At 60.0% G+C, this 19,968-nt stretch overlaps 1 protein-coding gene across 3 annotated transcripts in view; it reads right to left on the bottom strand.

Moving 5' to 3' along the window:
- Positions 1 to 12,101, bottom strand: part of ADAP1 (ArfGAP with dual PH domains 1) — a 35,960-nt gene extending 23,859 nt beyond the window's left edge. For 2 of the 3 annotated variants that reach the window (XM_061153840.1, XM_061153839.1), the window contains exon 1: positions 11,971 to 12,101. In XM_061153840.1, the coding sequence (XP_061009823.1) occupies positions 11,971 to 12,052 (82 nt within the window). In that variant the 5' untranslated portion in view covers positions 12,053 to 12,101. Of the gene's footprint in view, positions 1 to 11,228; positions 11,249 to 11,970 lie in introns of those variants that run through there. The other variant, XM_061153841.1, reaches the window with a different exon arrangement.
- Positions 12,102 to 19,968: the final 7,867 nt, after the last annotated feature.

Below are 19,968 nucleotides of genomic sequence, written 5' to 3'. Positions count from 1 at the left end.
TCTGGCCGAGAGCACAGCCAGGGTGGGCGAAGCGCAGGGCCCTGAGGCAGAGGGGTGGTAGCAGGGCAGGGTCTGAGCCCCCCGCACCCCTCCCGGGCCTCGCAAACGTCGGGCTGCCCCGCGCTTCTCCAGGCTCCTGCACGGGGGTGGCCAGGCCCGTGGTCAGGCAGACTCTGCCCTGCGCCCCGCTTTCCTGCCCCTCAGCTGCCCCGCTTGCCTTGCCTTCTCCTGGGACACTCCGCGTGCCTCAGGCCCCTGGCTCTTCCGGGGCAGGTGAGACACGTCCTGGGGCTGAGGCAGGGGGAGCAGGTATGCGGGGGACGCCGCAGAGGGACTCGGGGTCGCCAGAGCCCGTGGCCCAGCTCCAGGGCCTCTGCCCCGGCAAAGCCACGGGCTGCAGCGGGGAGGGCTGAGCTCTTGAGGGGACAGCGGGGTGGCCCAAGGGGCACCAAGGCAGGGGGCAGGCGCCAGCCTCGGGGGTGCACCGCCCACACCCACCACAGGCACCCCCCGCTGAGCCGCTGGGGGTCCACCCTCCCCTCCCGCTGGAGCCCGAGCTCCGGGGGGCGGGCGGGGCTCCATCACTAAAGATGGCGCTGCATACAGCAGGCGCTGAGCGCCTGTCTGCGGCCACACCTTCGCCTCTCCTCCTGCCCAGTCCCCAGAGAGGCAAGCAGTGGACCCAGGCCTGGCGTGGCCTCCCCACCTGGCCCCCGCTCCCTTCTCTCTCGGGCCCTTCTCTCCAGCTCTCGGATAGCCCCCACCAGCGGGCAGACCCAGCGGTCAGAGCCCCTCTCAGGCCCGAGGGCCCCTCGCCTCCCAGCCGCCCCTCCGCTGCTCCCCGGATGCCCTCTGAGACCCTGGCCTCCCTGGCACCAAGCCCAGCCCTCCTGGACCGGGCACCGCCCTGGGTCCCCTGCCCACAGCCCCCGAGGCCACACGCATACCCCGCCAGGCCTCCGGCTTCCCATCTGGCCTCGTGGCTCTAAAGCCCAAGATCTGAGCTCGACGGAGGCAGTGGTCACACAACTAGGGAACGTCCTCAGGGCCGGGAAGTCTTCCCTTTCCACCGTCAGCTCTGCCTCGCGTGAATCTCGCCGCAGCGAAGGTGAAGGAAAGCGAACGGGGAAGCAGCCTCGGCCGCTTTGGCCGCCCCCACCCCTGGCCTCTCTGCTCCGGAACCTCCGTGAGCGCCGGGCCTCTCCACTGCAGTCCTGTCCCGCCATGTCCCCAGGGCCTGGACGGCTGCCCCTCTTCCTGCAGCCGCTCCCGCCCTTCTGCCCACACCCAGCTCCTCAGACTTCCAAGCGTTTCCAGGCTTTGACGGTCCCCCCACACCCCTCACTCCTCGACGGCCTCTGGCCTCCACCTGCCGCCCCACCATCAACCCTGAGCCTGCGTCCCGGCGCTGGACAGATGGGCTCTCCGCTTCCCCCTACAACAAGCGAGGCTCACCGGGGCCCAGCGGGTTCCCTCTGCGGGAGGAGCCGCGCCCCCGTGACCGGGGGACCCTGGCAGCCACAGTTACCCACCTGTGCCCAGGTCATAGCCCAGCAACAGCCTCCCCCAGTGAGCGCCCCCAGCCCGGCTGCACCCACTCGCTCCTGTCACTGAGGCCGCTCACCCCCACCCGGGGGCCCCGTTCTGACCGCTGCCTGGCCAAGGCTCCACAGCCCCCATTGCCCAATGCTTCCTACTCTCACGCACCAAGGCCTGTGCCAGGGCACCCATGGGCAGGGGAAGCCCAGCCCAAAGAGGCACGCCGGTTAACCCGGGGCCACGCGCGGGCAGGCAGGCAGGCGGGGGCATGCGGCCCCTCCATCAGAGCTGCCCCCCCCCGACAGAAACACCTCCAGCGCTGCCGCCTCTGGGGTCCTGGTCGCAGCAGGTGAGGGCCCTGCTCCCTCCACGGGGCTCCCACACCGCATCCCACCGACTGGTGACCCCGAGTTGCCCCTTGGTAACAGCGGGGTCCCCCTCCCCAAGGTCTCGCGAATGCTCGGCTGGCTGGGTCCCCACAAGGAGTGCCCGGGGCTCACCGTGTCCTCCAGCTCCCTCCCCCGGGCCCCCCCCCCCCCCCCCCCCCCGGCGCGGCTCAGGCCACTCCCCACTAAAGCCACCCCGGGCCGGCCCTCAGCTGAGGTGACCCCGAGCTGCCCCGTCATCCCCAGGCCCTGCAGCGGCCTCAACACGGCCAGGCGGGCAGCAGCTCCAACAGCCCGAAAGCTCATCCTCCAGATTCCAGCGGCGCATCTGCCCTGACCTCCGGGAAGGAGGGCCTCTGCACGGGGCCGCCTGCCACCCACACCAGAGCACAGAGCTCAAGTGAGGCACAGGGCAAGGCACCCCAACACTCACACACGGGGCCGGGCAGCACCCACTCTGGGGCGGATCCAAGGTCAGCCCCAGCCGGCCCCTGGCTCTGGGCGGGGCTGCCGTGGGCCAGGTGAGGCTGGCACCCTGCTGGCCACCTCCGGGCCTACACGCTGTCAGGGACAGCCGGGGTGGAAGGCCCATCCCGGACAAGATTCCGGGAAGCTGGTGGGGCAGGGAGCACCCAGAGTCTCTCCACCTGGAGAACCATGGCGCTGGCAGAATGGGACGACAGAACTGTCCGGAGTGCTGGACCCTGCGGAAGCCTCACAGCTTCAAGGGGCGGCCTGGCATCAACGGCATTGGTGCCGCTCAGCTTCAGCTCTGAGCAGAGCAGTGGCTACCCACCCCAAAGGCGCCATGTGATTAGATTCAAATGGCCAGTGTTCCACAAACACACGAGACACGCAGAAAACAGAGTGGGAACGGCACCACTCGTGTTCAGCAGACCAGGAGCTCCCGCCCGAGGAGTCAGGCAAGAAGAAGAAGTGAGAGTCATCCAGACTAGGAAGGAAGAAGCAAAAGCAGAACGATCTCACTCGCCAGCGAAATGGTCTTATATGTAGAGACGTGTAAAGACTCCACTAAAAAGCTACTGAAACTAGTAGATGAATATAGCAATATAGCAGGATTCAAAGTTAACACGCAAAAAATCAACTGAATTTATATATACATATGTATATATACACATGCTATATACGTATATACATGTAACAATTTAAAAGGAAACCACAAAAGCAATGTCATTTACATTAGCATCAAAAAGAATAGAGTACTTAAGAATTTTCTTAACCAGGGAGGAGAAAGACTTATACAATGTAACATACCTGAAAGAATTTAAAGAAGAAATAAATAAAAGGAAACACATCACATTCCATGGAGTGGAAACTTCATATTGTTCAAATGCCATCATTACCCAAAATGATCTAAAAAGTCAAAGCAATACTTATCAAAATTCCAAAAATATTTTTTTGCAGAAATAGAAAAACCCATCCTAAAATTCCTATGCAAATCTGAAGGGACCTCCAAAGCTACAGTAATCAAAACATAATCAAAATATATTGGCATAAAAATAGGCAGAGACCAAAAGAATAGAACAGAGAGCCCAGAAATAAACCCTCACATTTATGATCAAATTACTTTTTGCCAAAGGTGCCAAGGTCAATGGGAAAAATTGTTCAAGAAACAGTGCTGGAAAAAAAAAAAAAGAAAAAAAAAGAAGCAGTGCTGGGATGTTGGCTTCACATGCAGAATAGAACTGGACCCTGACTCACACCACATGCAAAAATCAACTCAAAACAGATCAAGGACCTAAATGTGAGACCTAAGACAATAAAACTCTGAGAATAAAACATGGGATGACACCTTCATGACACTGGATTTGAAAATGCTTTCTTGGATAGGAAACCAAAGGGCAAAGGCAAGAAAAGAAAAAAACAAGCAAACTAGATTTCATGAAAATTAATAAAAACTTTTTTTTGGTCACACCATGCAGCTTTGTGGAATCTCAGTTCCCTGACTAGGGACTGGACCCTGGCCCTCAGCAGTGAGAGCACAGAGTCCTAACCACTGGCCTGCCATGGAATTCCCTCATGAAAATATTTTAAATTTTGTGCATCAAAATATACTATCTACCAAGTAAAGAGGCAAACCACAGAAACAGAAAACATTTGCAAATCATATATCTGATAAGAAAAGAACTCCCAAAATTCAACAACAACAACAACAACAAAAAAAACAATCCAATTTCGAAGTGGGCAAAGGATTTAAAAAGACATTTCTCCAAAGAAGATGTATAAATGGCCAGTCAGCACATGAAAAGATCCTCAACATGATGCATGATTAAGAAAATGCAAATCAGGACCACCGTGAGATAGCACCTCACACCCACGAGGGTGACTGCTCCCCCCAAACCAAACCAGAGACGGTGAGGCTGGGGAGAGTCACACCCGTGTGCACTGCTGGTGAGTGGGGAGAGCGGCGCAGCCACTCTGGAAAGCAGTGCAAGATTACTCAAAAGAGTAAAAAAGAATTAACCATGTGACCCAGCAAGCCCACTTCTGAGCACACATCCAGAAGAACTGAAAGCAGACTCTTGAGATGTTTGTTCACCCACGTTCACAGCAGCATTGTCCACGACAGCTGAAATGTGGAAGCAACCTACGTGTCCATCGATGGAAGAATGGGTAAGGAAAATAGTCCATCCATACAGTGGAATATGATTTGACCGTAAAATGGAAGGAAATGGAAATCAAAAGAAAGCTGGGATAGCTATTCTTAGGGAAGAATACTCAGAAAAAAAAAGACTTTGAGACAAGCATTGCAGTAAGAGACAAAGAAGGACGTTACACAATGATAAAGAGGTCAACCCAACAAGACGCTGTAAATATTTAGGCACCCAAAGGAGGTGGTTGGATGGCATCACCGACTCGATGGACATGAGTTTGAGCAAGCTTCAGGAGTTGGTGAGGGACAGGGAAGCCTGGCGTGCTGCAGTCCATGGGGTCGCAAAGAGTCAGACACGACTGCGCGACTGAACTGAACTGAGGTACCCAATATAGGAACACCCCAAAATGTAGAGCAAATGTTAACAGACGTAAATGGAGAAAGAGATAGCGATACAGTAAGAGGAGGGGCCGTTAAAACCCATGTTCCTCAGCGGTTAGATTATCCACACAGAAAACCAATCAGGAAACTCTGGCTTTGGACAACACATGAGGCTGTGGACACACGTAGGAAATTCCGTCCAGAAGCCACACTGAGCACACATCCTCCCCAAGTGCACATGGGCATTCCCCAGGATAAATCATACGCTAGGCCAGAAAACAAGGCTAATTTGAGAAGGCTGAAATCGCATCAAGTGTCTTTTCTAACCATGGTGGTATGAAACTAGAAATCAAGAAATTGGACAACTTGGAAGAAACTGATTATTTCCTAGAAACATGCAACCTGCCAAGACTGAATCATGAAGAAGCAGAAATCTGGACAGGCCAGTGACTAGTGAGGAGACTGAGTGGGTAATCAAAAGCCTCCCAGCAACCCAGACGGCCTCACTGGTGAATTTTTCCAAACACTTAAAAACAGTTAACAACAGTCCTTCTCAAACTCTTCCAGAAACAGGAGGGAACACTTTGAAACTCACTGAACAAGGCCAGCATTACCCTGACACCAAAATCAGATAAAGATACCTGGTTTTCTGTATAAAGATACACAAAAAGGAAATCACAGGCCAATATCCCTGATACAAAATCCTCAACAAATTTTTATCTAACTAAATTCAACAATGCATTAGAAGGATCATATACCATCATCAGTTGAGATTTATTCTAGGGATGCAAGTTCAGTTCAGTTCAGTGACTCAGTCGTGTCTGACTTTTTGCCATCCCATGGACTGCAGCATGCCAGGCTTCCCTGTCCATCACCAACTCCCAAAGCTTGCTCAGACTCATGTCCTTTGAGTCGGTGATGCCATCCAACCATCTCATTCTCTGTCGTCCCCTTCTCCTCCTGCCTTCAACCTTTCCCAGCATCAGGGTCTTATCCAGTGAGTCAGCTCTTCGCATGAGGTGGCCAAAGGATTGAAGTTTCAGCTTCAGCATCAGTCCTTCCAATGAACACCCAGGACTCAAGTCCTTTAGGATGGACTGGTTGGATCTCCTTGCAGTCCAAGGGCCTCTCAAGAGTCTTCTCCATCACCATAGTTCAAAAGCATCAATTCTTCGGTGCTCAGCTTTCTTTATGAGAAACCAAAGACACAAGGGATGCAAGGACAGTTCAATATCCCCAAATCAATCAATGGTGGTGGGTTAGTCGCTGAGTCGTGTCTGACTCTTTGCGACCCCACGGACTGTAGCCCACCAGGCTCCTCTGTCCATGGGATTTCTCAGGCAAGAATACTGGAGCGGGTTAGCCATTTCCTCCTCCAGGGGATCTTCCTGACCCAGGGATCAAACATGAGTCTCCTCTGTCTCCTGCACTGCAGGCAGATTCTTTACCAAGTGAGCTAGGGAAGCAAAAGAATCAGTGCCATGCACCAACTGAAGAGTAAAACTCACGATCATCTCAACAGATGTGAAAATGCATTTGACAAGATCCAGCATCCATTTACGGTAAAAGCTCTCAACACAGTGAGTATAGAGGGAGTGCACCTCAACATAACAAAGGCCGCAAATGACAAGCCCTCAGCTGACATCACATTCAACAGTGAAAAGCTGAAAGCTTTTCCTCTAAGACCAGGAACAAGACAAGGGTGCCCAGTCTTGCCACTGTTATTCAACAAAGTATTGGAAATCTCAGCCAGAGCAAACGGGCAAGAAAAAGAAATAAATGGCATCCAAACAAGAAAGGAAAAAGTAAAACTGTCATTGTTTGCAAATGACAATATATAATATATGGAAAACTAAGACTCCATGGAGAGACTGTTAGAACATGAGTTCAGTAAAGTTGCAGGATACAAATCAATATACAACAATTTATTGTGTTTCTTTACACTAAAAAAAAACCACAGACACAAACGATTAGAGGCTTCCCTGGTGGTTCAGTGGTAAAGAAGCCACCTGCCAACACAGGGGACCCAAGTTCAACCCCTGATCCGGGAAGACCCCACAAGCCACGCAGAAACGAGCGCCACAGCCACTGAGCCTGTGCTGTGGAGCCGGGGAGTCACAGCCGCTGAAGCCCAAGTGCCCCGGAGCCCGCACTCTGCAGCAAGAGAAGCCTGCACGCCCCAACTAGAGAGGCGCCCCTGCTCGCCACAGCCAGAGAAAAGCCCAGCAGCAACAACACCCAGCAGAGCCAAAAACAAAACAAACAGAATAAAAACATCAGAGAGAGAAAGAAAGCTAACAACACACTTACAACTGCGTCGAAAAGAGTAAAATACCTAGGGATACATTTAGGCAAGGAGGAGAAAGACACGTATACTGAAAACTACAAGATGCTGAAGACGCAGGCAGATGGGACTGCACACCGTGCTCACGCACTGGAAGAATTAACACTGTTAAAGCGTCCGCACCCCCAAAGCCATCCTCAGTGTCAGAGCAGGCAACACAGAAATCCCTGTCAAGATCCCAGCAGCACCACAGAACAAACCATCCTAACGTTTCTGTGAACCTCGAAGTCCAAACAGCCAGAGCAAACTTGAGAAAGAGGAACAACGCTGGAGGCATCATAGTTCCTGATTTCAAACTACATTACAAAGCTATAGGAATCAAGAGAGTACATAAAAAAGTATAGTGTTAGCATAAAAACAGACATACACATCAATGGATAGAACAGAGAGCTTAGAAATAAGCCCGCACCTATGCGGTCAATTAATATACAATGAAGGAACCAAGGCTACAACGGAAATAGGACAGTGTTTTCAATAAACAGGAAAACTGGACATCCATGTGCAAAACCAGGACCACTATCTTACAAAAGGTCAACTCAGAATGGACTGAAGACTTGAGCGCAAGGCCTGGAGCCACAGAACCAGAGGAATGCAGGCAGCAAGCTCCCTGACGTCAGTCCTGGCGATGAGTCTGGGGGCCTGACACCAAAAGCGAAGGCAGCAGAAGCAGAAATAAACCAGTGGGACTGAAGACTGCGCAGCAAGACCATCAGCCAAACAAACAGGCAACCCACGGGAGAAAATATCTGTAAATCACGTGCCTAACAGTGGGTCTAAACACATCCAAAATACACAAAGAACTCATGTGATAGCAAACCAACAACAAGACTCAACACTTCAGTTAAAAACTGGGCACAGCCTCTGAGGAGACATTGTTCCAAAGAAGACATGCAGATGGCGTGGTGTGTGGAGAGATGCTCATACCACTAACCACCAGGGAAATGCAGATCGAAGCCACAGTGAGGCATCAGCTCACCCATGAGCAGAGCCAGCAAGAAAAAGACAGGAAATAACAAGCCAAGGGTGGCAGTGGACACAAGGATACATTTGGGTGACATTGCAGATAGAAAACAGAACGCAGGTTCCTCAAAAAATTAAAAATAGGACTTCCATACAATCTAGTAATTTCACTTCTAGATATTTTATTGAGGGAAACGAAAATGAATTCATAAAGATATCTGTACCCCCATGTTTACTACGGCACCATCTACCACAGCTAAGATATGGACGACTGGATAAAGATGTGACACATATGGATACTATTCAGCAGTCAAAAAGGAGACCTTGCCATTTCTGACCACGTGGATGGATCCTGAGGGCATCACGCTGAGTGAAATAAACCAGACAAAGACAAATGCTGTATTAACATGTGCAATCTAAAAAACAAAACCCCAAACCCCACACTCACAGAGAGAGAACAAGTTCTCAGAGGTGGGGCTGAGTGAAGAGGGGTCAAAAAGTACAAACTTCCAGTTACAGAATCAACGAGGCCTGCGGACAAATGCACAGCATGGTGACTGCAGCCGCCAGCACTGCAGTAGGCAGACACCGGGAAGGTGCTAAGAGAGCAGATCTGAAGCGTTCTCGTCACAAGGAAGAAACCCTGCGTGAGGGATGCGAACTAGACTTCTTGTGGTGACCGTTTCTCAGTATGCACAAGCATCGAATCACTGTGTTTACACCTGAGGCTAATACGATGTTGGAGCCAACGACATCTCAGCTGTTTAAAGGTGGGAAACCGTGCCACCTGGCCCAGCGGGACAAACGCTGCAGACGTTCCGTTCAGTGACACAAGTCAGACACGGAAGGACAGGTCCTGTGTGAGTCTGCTTGTCTGGCTCGAACCCACAGAGACGGCAAGGGGAAGGGTGCGGGCTGGGGCGAGGAGGGCGTCAGTGTTCAACTGGACACAGCTCTGTTTTGCAAGATGGAAAGAGATGGACTGAGAGATGGATGGTCGTGACAGCTGTGTGACAACGTGGACGTACACTGCGCAACAGTGAGAAGCGTGACTTTTACATGGATTTCACCACAATGGAAAAAAGTGACCTAAAACCCAAGCAGGCTGCGGCTCCAGGGAGCGGGGACCGTCTGCCCAGCCCACTTCTCGGCAGCCCCCTGCCGGCCACACTCTCAGGGGACCCTCTCCTAAACTAAGCCACGTTGCAGAGCCCCTCCCAGCCTGGGTCCTCCTGCCCCACTTCACAGCAACATCTGAAAAGTCACCTCTGCCTTGAAGCCTCCCGGGGCTAAGTGCGGACCTCCTGTTCTGAGGTCTGGCAGGCAGACGCTCCAGCCCCGGCTGAGCGGTGAGGACTGGCCCCCAGCCCCGGGCCCCCAGCAGGGTCTCCACACCACCGTCCCACCACCGTCACTCCCAGAAAGCGCTCCTTGACAAGCCCAGACCTCACCAATCAGAACTGTTTTTATCTGGTGGTGCAGGTGACAGGCATCAAAGCCCCATGGAAGGACCACCCACACCTCACCCAGGGAACGCGTGGAGGCCTCGCCCTTCCTGCCTATCGGAGGCCAGTCACCTGGTGGGTGACCGACGGGGCGGGTGACCCGGACGAAAGAAGTGCAGCCCCCCCACCTCTGGGATGGAGACCCTCCCATCCAGGCCTGCACTGAGGTGCGCTTCTGGGAGCCTCAGACCAGGCCCCGTGCTCAAGGGCAGCGGCGCCCACTCTGGAGCAGACAACTGGAGGGTCTGGGGGCTACAACCACCCCCAGACAGCCTCCCTGCCGGCAGCCCTCGCATGGCGGCCTGCCCAGATCTATCACCACAGCCCCGCGCCTGGCGGTTGGGGGCCCGGGGCCCACCCGCGTCCTGCCGTGCAAAGCCAAGGCCCTGGGGACCCCCAGCCCCGAGGCGCCGCTCCGGGTGGGCTGTAGCGGAGACAAGCAAGAGCACCAGCCGCTGTGGGAGGGCGCTGTCCTCCTCCGGCCCCCATCAAAGCCAGGAAGGGCTCCAGTTGCCCAGCTGGCCGCAGCGGGGACAGGAAGCCGCAGCGGCGCCCCAGGGCGGCCCCCACCACGGACAGAGCCGTGGAGCTGCAGCAGAGACACGGCAGGCGCGAGACGGGTCAGGGGGCCGGGCACCCGGACAGCGGTCACCCCTGAGGCCCCACGCCCACTGAGTCAGCTCCAGGTCTTCAGGCCTCGGTGTCCCCAGCTATAAAATGGGGGCCCACGTCCTGGCTGCTCCTCAGGCTGCCAGACAGATGAGGCGAGGATCTGAGGTCGTGGACGGAGTCTGAAGAGCAGAGGTGTGGCCCAGTGCCAGGCGGCGGCCCTCCTGAGCGCCTGTGCCCGCGGGGCGGGGGTGGGGTGCCCCTGGCGGAGTGGGTGGGCGGGCGCAGCGGCTGCAGGATCACCACACCAAGGAGGCCCCTCTCCCTCCTGCCAGGGAGGCTCGGGGTCCCAAGAAGCTCCTCTGGGCAGGGTGGCCTGACGGCCCGGCCCCTCAGACCAGGCCTGGCAGGAGACGTTGCGGACAGAAGACTCCCTGGCACGGTTCGCCCTCCTGACAAGTAGAAACACAGGCCCGGGAGAGAGAAGCAGGGTGGCCAGGCGGGCAGCAGCAGGCGGTGGCGATGCAGCCTCAGGGCACAGCGGCAGGCCCTGGGCAGCTCGGGAGGGAGGCCGCGGGTAAGGCCCTCAGCCCGCCCGCCTCCAGGGAAGCCTGCCGCTGCTTCCCCTCGGGGCCGCTCCACTCCAGATTCCCTGCACAGGAGGCAGCGGGAGGAAAGAGACCCCTCCCAGCCCAGTGGGCAAGCAGCGGCCAAGAGCCGGGCAGTGAATGTCCACAGTCCGTGTCCCCACCTTCCCTCTCTGGGGGCTCAGGCTAGGTGCCCCCTCCCCGGGGGGGGGGGGGCGCGCCCAGTGTGTCCCTGCAGGCCAGGGGGCCGCCCTAGCTGCTGGGGGCTGTTCCAGCCCCACCCCCACTGCAGCCAGGACCTACCAGGGACGCCAGCTCACTAGCAGGGTCCCCGGGGCCTGAGAGCAGAGCCTTTTCTCTTCCTGCCAATCCCTGAACAGTAGCCCCAGGACTCCGGGGCCTTGGAAATCACCCCAGAGCACCACCCAGGACCGAAGTCCAGGAGATGCCCGCCGGGAGACTGCACCTGCCCAGGGCCCCACCTGAACTGGCCACCTGCTCAGGGCTGCAAGCCTGGGGGCGGGGGGGCCCGCGACCCCTTTCCCAGCGGGTCCACGTGGCCGCGGCAGGTGCTTCCTCCCCCGCTCCCAGCGCAGGGCCGGAGGGCGGCTGCAGGCAGGGGCCATGACGTCACCGCAGGTGGGGGCGCCGGCGGACCCTACATCCCCGCGGAGGAGCCGCGGCCCCGCTCACCCATCCCCTCCCTGCCGCCGGTCTCCCGCCGCGATTTCCTCTTTCTTTGCGGAGCCCCAGGTTTCGCAAGGCGGCGGCTGCCGGCGGCTGACAAGACACGCAGCCTGGGGGAGGGGAAGCGGCGACAGAGCCGCGGGCCGGGGGCCGGGGGCCAGCGGGGACCGGGACCGCGCCCCACCGGAGCGGGGGCCAGGCTCCACGGCCCGCGCCCTCCAGCCCTGCGGGCGCCGCAGCACCCCTTCCCGGCCCAGGGCTGGCATCCAGGCCAGCACCCGGCCCGGGCCGCAGCCGCCCGGGCCCGCACCCACGCGGGCCCAGAGCACCCCGACGCGCCCGGCCGGCCCGCACCTACCCGGGGCGCCGCAGTCGGCGCAGCGCGCGTTCCCCGGCCGCTGCAGCAGCTCCAGCACGGCCTTCCGCCGCTCCTTGGCCATGGCCGCGACGCCGGGTGGGGAGCGCCCGCCCCGCCGCACTAGGGCCCCACGCAGGCCGCCCGCCGCCGCCGCCCCTGCGCCATCCTGGGCGGCTCAGCCCGCGCGCCGGTTCCGCATTCCTGCCGCCCGCCCGGCCCCGCCGCCGCTCTCCTCGCCGCCGCGGCCGCCGAGCGTGTGCCGGCGCGGGGCCCGGGGCGCACGGCGCGCTCTGGCCGGCGCGGCCCGCGGGCGGCCCCCAGCGGCGCGGGCGGAAGGGCGGGCGAACGGCCTCCTCCCGCGCCGGCCCGACGCCCCAGCCCGCGCTCCAGGGACCCGCCCAGGGACCCGCAGGGGCGGCCTCCGGGCCGCCGCCCACCCTATCCCCCTGCAGCGGGCCCACCTGGCCGGGCAAGACACCAGCAGCCACGGTCGGGGAGACTGAGGGTGGGACCGTCCCCGGTCATTCGCCCTGACAGCGCCTGACAGCTACTGTGCCCCCAGGGGCAGTGCCCCAGGCCCAGCGGGCAAGCAGGGAATGCATGAAGAAGGGGTGCAGGCGTGGCCCTGAGGACCACCTCCCTGTCCTCGGAGGAGAGGCTGGCGGGTGACAAGCCCCAGGGGGCTTGCCTGGCCGGGGGGCACTCAGGCCACAGAAGGGCCCTGCTCTGCACCCAGCTGGGAAGGGCGGGGTGTTCGGGGAGAAGGGTGTTCTGGATACAGCCTTCTGAGTCAGGAGGCCAGCACACAGCATGGGGGAGAGGAGGGGACAGGTCTCTGTTCAGGTTCTTTCCCTTTTCTTCTTAAATTATGAATGCAGTGATGCAGCTGGTTAGAAACAGCGGACAGCCTCCCCCCAACCCCCACCCCGTGACTGAGCCAACCACTGTCAGCGACTGCTAGCATTCTTCCAGAACGGTCCCCGGCCGGGCAGTCCGCGGCGAGGGATGCACTGCGGGCGTGTGCCGCCTGCCAGGGTCTCAGCTGGATGCTGTGCCGGCGTCCCGGGGGGCCCACAACCAGGAGAGCACCTCCAGGACGGGGAAGGGCCTGCCACCTCGCCCTCCACAGAGGCTGTGTGAGCACTGTCCACCGAGGCCTACTCTGGCCAACACTGGGGCGCGGTGCTTCTAGAGCCCTGAGGGTCTCTCGGGCAGGACACGGGAACCCACTTGGGCTTGAGTTTCTAAACCACAGGTCCTGCGTCATCGTGTGCTTGAGCTGGCCTCCTCTCTCTCTCATCAGATGGCGCCCTTCCGGGAGGGATGGGTGGTGTCCTCATCTCGGGGTCCCCATGCCAGGGTCAGAATGTGCCACAGAGCAGAGTGGGGAACAGTGCGTCACGAAGACACACTGGCATCAGTCACAACAGCAATTACTTCACTGACCGGTGGCTCAGATGGTAAAGCGTCTGCCTGCGATGCAGGAGACCTAGGTTCAGTCCCTGGGTTGGGAAGATTCCCTGGAGAAGGGAACGGCAACCCATTCCAGTATTCTTGCCCAGAGAATCCCTTGACAGAGGAGCCTGGGGGGCTACAGTCCGTGTGGCCACAGAGTCGCTCACGACTCAGCGACTTTCACTACATCAGGCATTAGGTCAAACCCCTTCCCATTTAATTCCCATTTTGCAGATGCTGAAAAACAGAGGCATAGAGGTGTTCAATCATACCCAAGGCCACATGTGGCTTCTAGGTGGAAGGACTGGGATGAACACACAGCTGGGGAACAAAGAGCTGAGCCCCCGCTCCCCCCGCCCCCAGCGGCAGGGATGCTGGGGGCCGAGGAGGGGCCGGTGGGGGCAGGGAAGCCAGAGGGGCTGGGAGCGCGAGCAGGCGGGGAGCAGGCTGTCGGGCAGCGGGTCCTTCTGCTACTCTGTCGTCCCGTGCGACTATGGGGGTGATGACACGGTCCAGGGAGGCGGATTCAAGGACAGAAGTCAGGATGTGAGAGCCTTAAAGAGACAGGCAGGACCGAGCTCTGCAGCCCCTGACCTGGGCCCCCAGGCCGAAGGGAAGCACAGGGTGCAGTGGGCTGGCGTGGGGCTCCCAGGACGCAGGGCACACGCAGCCCCGGGCGGGCCACGCCCGACAGGCCCTTGCCCAGGCTCTGGGGGTTGTCGGAGGGGCTGGAGGCCAGCACACAGGGTCCTGGCAGGGCCCTGGGGGGCCCCTCTGCTGAGGGGATGGGAGCGAGGGGAGTGACCACTCTGTCTGCCTTGTGGGAGGGGGCACGTGAAGGTGACTGGGGAGTCAGCCGTGCCTGCCGAGGTGTGGGGGACATGCGGACAGGCAAACACCCAGGACTCAGAGCCTCGTGGCCTGAGGAAGGCTGTGAGGATGGGGGAGGGCACAGCGCCTGGAGACTGGGGAGGGGTCCTCCTGCGGGCTGGAGACAGAGTCCAGGGCAGCTGACAGCATGGAGGCCGCGGTGGACCCCCCAGCAGGGCCAGGCAGAGGGGGGCCGGGCAGGAGGTGGGGGAGTCACGAGGACGGGGTGGAGGGCAAGGGAGGGGAGGGCCCGAGAGGCAGGACCCCAGCCCCAGGGGCTGCAGGGCGACGGGGTGCAGGCGCGGAGGACACACGCTGACAGGAACCCCACGGGGTGCCGGCCACCAGCCCCTGGCAGCGGTGCCCAGACTCCTGAGGGACTTCTGCAGTGCAGAGGAGTTGGCACTCTGGCCTGGGCAGGGTGGGGCGCCCAGAGGGGGCCTGCAGGGCGGCTGGGCCCTCAACAGCACCCTCGGCGTGCCTGTTCTGTGCAGAGCCCTGAGCAGCGGGGACCCGTCTACCAAGGGGAGAAAACGGGGAGCCCCAGGCTGTGTCCACCACTCCCACCAGTCCCCCTGCCTGAGACCTGGGTTTCGGGTGCGTGGGGGAGGGAGAGCGGGCACTGCCCTCCAGCCTTTCCTGGCCATGTCGTGGCTCGGGGCTGAGCAACCGCAAGGTTCCGGGGTGGTGTTGGGCAAGATGGGAGCATGGCAGGCACCCAGCCAGCAGCCGGCTCAGCCCGAACCCTCCTGGGCCTGGGGGGGCCATGGGCGTTCCTCCCCGGCACCCTCTGTCCCCCCCGGGCCTGCTCTGAGCCGCACCTGGGCTGGGAACCCAGGTCTTCCCAGGAGTGGACGAGCTGGGGGGTCGGGGTCAGTCCTCCGCTGGGGACTGGGTGGCAGCTGAGGGCAAGGTCCCCATGGGGACTCCGGGGGCTGAGGAGGCAAGCGCCTCCCAGAATGTGGGAGACGCAGAGACTCGGCTGACACGCCTGGCCACGAGCGGCGGCTTCCGGTGTGGCTGGCACAGTTCCTGTTTTAAAGCCCTCGCCCTCGTAATTCCTGAGCCTCAGCCTCCAGCCCCACCCCGATGAAGGAAAACAGAGACACCCCTGAGAGGCGAGCCTCGGTGTGCGGGGTGTGCACCCCTCCCTGCCCCACAGCCCGGGCAGCGGGGACGGTCCCGGCACCAGGACCGTGTCTCCATCTACGAGCAGAGCTGGCTCTAGAGACCCAGAAGGGTCTCAGGGGGGTCCCCAGAGGGGACGGGTGGGGTGGGGTCTCCGTGGGGGCAGAGCTCCAGGGCTGGTTCAGTGGGTGTGGGGACATTTAAAAAGAGTTTCTGCCTGGTATCCTGAAGAGAACCAGCATGTGGCAGGGGGACGTGTCTGCAGGCCCTTCGGGCTCCTGGAGACCCTGGGCTCCCAGGGTGCCCCCCTGGGGCGGGTGTGGGAGCCGGGGGAAGCCCGGGTGCAGTCTGGGGAGTGGGCTGCGGCCACAGTGATGCTCAGTCTCCTGGGCCCCAGCTCTTTGAGCACTGACATCCAGCTGGGGACTTAAAGTTCACAGATGAGTGCGACTCTGACAAGCCGGTGGAAAGAGAACCCCAGCAGCACTCTCTCCCAGGAAGACACACAGACGTGCAGGTGCCCAGCATCACGGCCGTCGGCAGACGGGACGGCTGCACCCGCGCAGACCCATAAACGGAGCAGCACCCACTCCACCAAGTACGCACCCGAGAGGCGGAAAGCGCGCACACACTCAGAAATGTGTACGTGAATGTTCACAGCAGTGCTCCTCACAGGAGCCAAAGCGGGGTGGGCCCTGTCCGGAGGCGTGGATACAGCAGGGCAGGACTTAGCCGCGAAAAGAGAGCAGCGTTACAATGCTACAGCCCGGACGAACCGCAATGGTCAGTGAGAACAGCCGGTTGTGAACGCCCACAGCATGCCAGGGTGCTCCCGAGGCCTCGGACCTGTCGATTCCAGCCCGTGCTGAGCCACCAGGCCCGCGGAATGGAAGGGTCAGCGGTCCTCAGGGGCAGGGAGCCGAGGCTGCGAGGCCCTGCTCACCTACGGCTTGAGGCTTGTCTGCAGGACCAGGCCCCAGGCCTGTCTGTGGACCAAGCACAAGGGACCCCGCCCCACCTGCAGGGCGAGGCGGCGGGAGTCCACAGCCCGTGTGGAAGCACCCCACAGCTCACCAGGCCCTGCAGGGTGCGCACATGGCAAGGCCAGGTCCTGGGCTGACACGTGGGGACAGGACAGGTCAGGCCGCGGACAGGGGGACGAGCGGGGCGTGAGCGGTCCTCGCCTTCCCTGGCAGGGTCTGTGCGTCTGCGCCCCACCGTGTCCACCCGTCTGCCTCCCACACGCCCTCCCCAAGGAGCTACCTGCCCCGCCCCGAGGGGTGGGGCCTACGGCTGCCCCGGGGTGTGGGCCGGGAGCCGTGAGCCTCCAACCTAGGAGGACCCAGTACCCCCACCTCCAAGACTTGGAGAGGACTCAGCTCCTGCTGGCGCGCCGTCTCCCGGAGTCTCTCCTGAGCCGCCACCTGCCAAGGCCCGGTGGGGGTCCCCCACCTCCCGCCCGCCCCCCAGCCGGCTCATGTGCCAGGCACACGGGTACGGCGTCATAGGGGCATCAGCCGCCACCTGAGCACAGCCCATCCGGGGCCGTGAGGACGGCAACCATCGGGCGCTGGGGTCAGAAGCCAAGTCTGGGGCAGCTGCCACCAGCGCAGGCACAGGGCTCTCCTCTCCAGAACCCTGCCCCCATCATCACGCCCAGGACTCGCTTCACAGAGCGGGGAGAAGCCCGACCCTGGCCCTCCCCCCGCGCCCTCTGCCCCAGGGTGGTCTCCTCTGCAGCGGCTCCACTGCGCCCTGGGCACACAGCCCGCAGGTGTGGGCGGCGAGCCCCTGCAGTCCCTCACTGGTCCCTGAGCCCGGGGTGACCAGGGGCGCAGGCGCTGGGGGCTGGCCCTCAGCTGGGGCCCCCACTGCACTTGGGGCTCCCGCCTCCAACCTGGCCCCCGTGTCAGGAGTATCCAGGGCCTCAGAGACGCACAGCCTGGCCCAATGTGTTGCTCCCGGAGTGTGGCAGCCACTGCACGTTCGCTGCGCCCGTGGGGGCCCCAGGGGACGGCCCTCCCACAGGTGACCCCAGGCACTGCAGCGCCACCACCGGCCAGCAGGGGCCGCCATGCCACCACAGTCTGTGCCCGGCTGCGGCCTCCGGGAGGGAGAAGGGCCCTTCCCACGCCCTGCTTCTGTCACCGGGCGGCTGGCGCCCTGCACACGCCAACCCTAACCCCCCGCGACGTGGTAACCCCGAGCTTGGTAACACGGCCTGGCACCTTCAGAAGGCTGTTCCCCTAGCTGATGTTTCTATTGTTTCTATAAAGATGATAGATGCTTGTTATAAACAGTCACAAAGAAAAACAGGTGGCCAGCTGTGCATGGTGCAGAGATGGCCCTGTTTGCCGAGGGCCGCCCGGGTCCTACTCCACACGCTCCCGGAAGCCCTCCCAGACCCCCGGGGCTGGGGGGCTGTCCTGCTCTGGGCTCCCGCTGCCCCCACGTGCTTCCCAAGGACAGAGAGCAGCCACCTAAGACCCCAGCTCCTCCTGAGGGCCAGGGCCGCGCCATCCAGGACGCAGGGAGGGCAGAGGCCGCGGGCTTCTCTGCAGAAGGAGTGAAGGGGCCAACGTGCACACCCTTCAGTTTCCTTTGAAGAACATCTACTGAGTAATCAAAACCACCACTCACCGCAAAGCGCCGCACACGATAACACATGAGCCACGTGTGTAAAACAAGCGGGGTTCTGTTGTGTCCCCCAGTTCTAAGCTGTTCACGTATATGAAACAAGCGGGGTTCTGTTGTATCCCCCAGTTCGAAGCTGCCCGTGCCTAGGGGGGCCCAATATCATCACGAAGGACCCTCTGGGGGGAGGGGGGGTGGGTCAGATCGAGGACGGGGGAGGAGGCAGTCAGGGAGGGAGAAGCCAGCAGCTCAGGACGAGGTCGGGCCACGGGCCACGGCACCTCAAGGAGCTGGGAGAGCAGGAAGTGGACCCTGCCCAGCGCCTCCGGAAGGAGCCAGCTCGCGGGAGCTTTTGAACATGAGGCAGCATAAATGTGTTGTTTAAGCCACCGAGTCTGTGCTGATCTGTTAGTGGGGGAGGAACCTAACTTGCTTTTTTTAATAAAAGCATTGCCTCCCTAAACAGATAGAGTAAAAGGTATTCCAACCACCTTGTTTTCCTCTGCTGGAGTTTTCCAGAGCTGTTACAAGGAGCTGGCTTGCTTAAGGCGGGGGGCCCGGCCCTGCGCCCCCAGCTCCCATCCCAGGGGCTCTGTCAGCATCGCACTTCGGGAAGGTGGCTGTGGGCCCAGGGCTGACGGTGGCCATCAGATTGCCCTGGCATAATCCTAAAGACACTTGAAAAACATTCTGCCCATTGTCTTTAGGTGCTTTATAGTAATGTCACTGGCTCACTGAGACAAGTATATACGACAAGTAAAATGCATTCTTTACTTGACAAATGATGACAACCAAAAATACCTCAAGGGAGCTTTGGCAGGACCAGACGAAGCCTCGTATTTTTAGCAGCGGTTGCATGAGCTACCGCTCCTCCGTGAGGAGCCCGCGGTCCATGTGGGGTGTCCTCCAGCCCCGCGCCTGCTCCCGACGCCACCACAGCTGAGTTCTCTGTGGGATTCCCAAATGTGTTTCAAAACACGAATTCACCCAGTCATGTATGTACAAAGTTCAACTACAAAGAGATGTGCATGGACCATTTTTTTAATTCTTTATTTTGAAATAACTCCAGACTTCCAAAAAGTTGCAGAAGCAGGCCAGAGTTTGCCCGCTTCTCCTGAGGACATCCCCATGTGCACGGACATGACGCGCTGTGACCGACCCGAAGCCCCTCGCCCGTCCTCGGGGTTGGCACCGAGGACAAGGCTTGTCCCTCGGGCCAGGCACGTCGGTGTGTCCTCGGAGACGGAGGTGACGCACTCAAGAGAAAACAGCAGTGATGCCGCCTCCTTGGGGCAGATCATGGCGCGTGCCATGGGGACCTTGCCGTCGGCGACATCCCAGAGGTTTCGGCTGATGGCTGAGTGCTTCCTGGGGTGTCCTCCAGAACCCGCTCCACCTAACGCTGCCCACCCACCTCCGGACACAGCGATGCCCGGATGCCCCGTCCTTCCACAAGGGCCGGGGTCGGGAGGAGGGCTGTCCCCTTCCTGCACTGGGACATCTGCCCTCCCTCAGCAGGGACTCCTGCGCAGGAACTGATGCTGCAGCCAAACCCAACGGTTGTTCCCGCTGCTGCCAACCAGGCCACTGGGAGCCCTGTCGCGTGCTCCTGACAAGCCCACCAAGGCTTCGGCAACTCCCTACTGTCTGACACAAGAGGGTCCAGGGTCAAATGGACTTTCTGGCCCTGGGTCTTCCTGCTGGAGAGAGGCTCAAATCAAAGAGTCAGCCGCCAGGCAAGCCCCTGGCTGCCAGGGGTCAGTGACCCCAGGTCCCCGGGACCTAGAGCAAAAGGATGTCTGTATGAACACAAGTGAGTGCATGCACACGCTTCTGCACAACTTCTGTACATCTGCTTCTCTACCCACGGCCCTCCCCCACCACACTGCCTTCTGGGCCCCAAGCTCCCTC

Source organism: Dama dama, chromosome 10 (genome assembly GCF_033118175.1).
Source record: "Dama dama isolate Ldn47 chromosome 10, ASM3311817v1, whole genome shotgun sequence".
Classification (NCBI taxonomy): domain Eukaryota; kingdom Metazoa; phylum Chordata; class Mammalia; order Artiodactyla; family Cervidae; genus Dama; species Dama dama.
The sequence above is the reverse complement of the archived record's forward strand: the minus strand, read 5'-3'. Positions and strand labels throughout refer to the sequence as shown.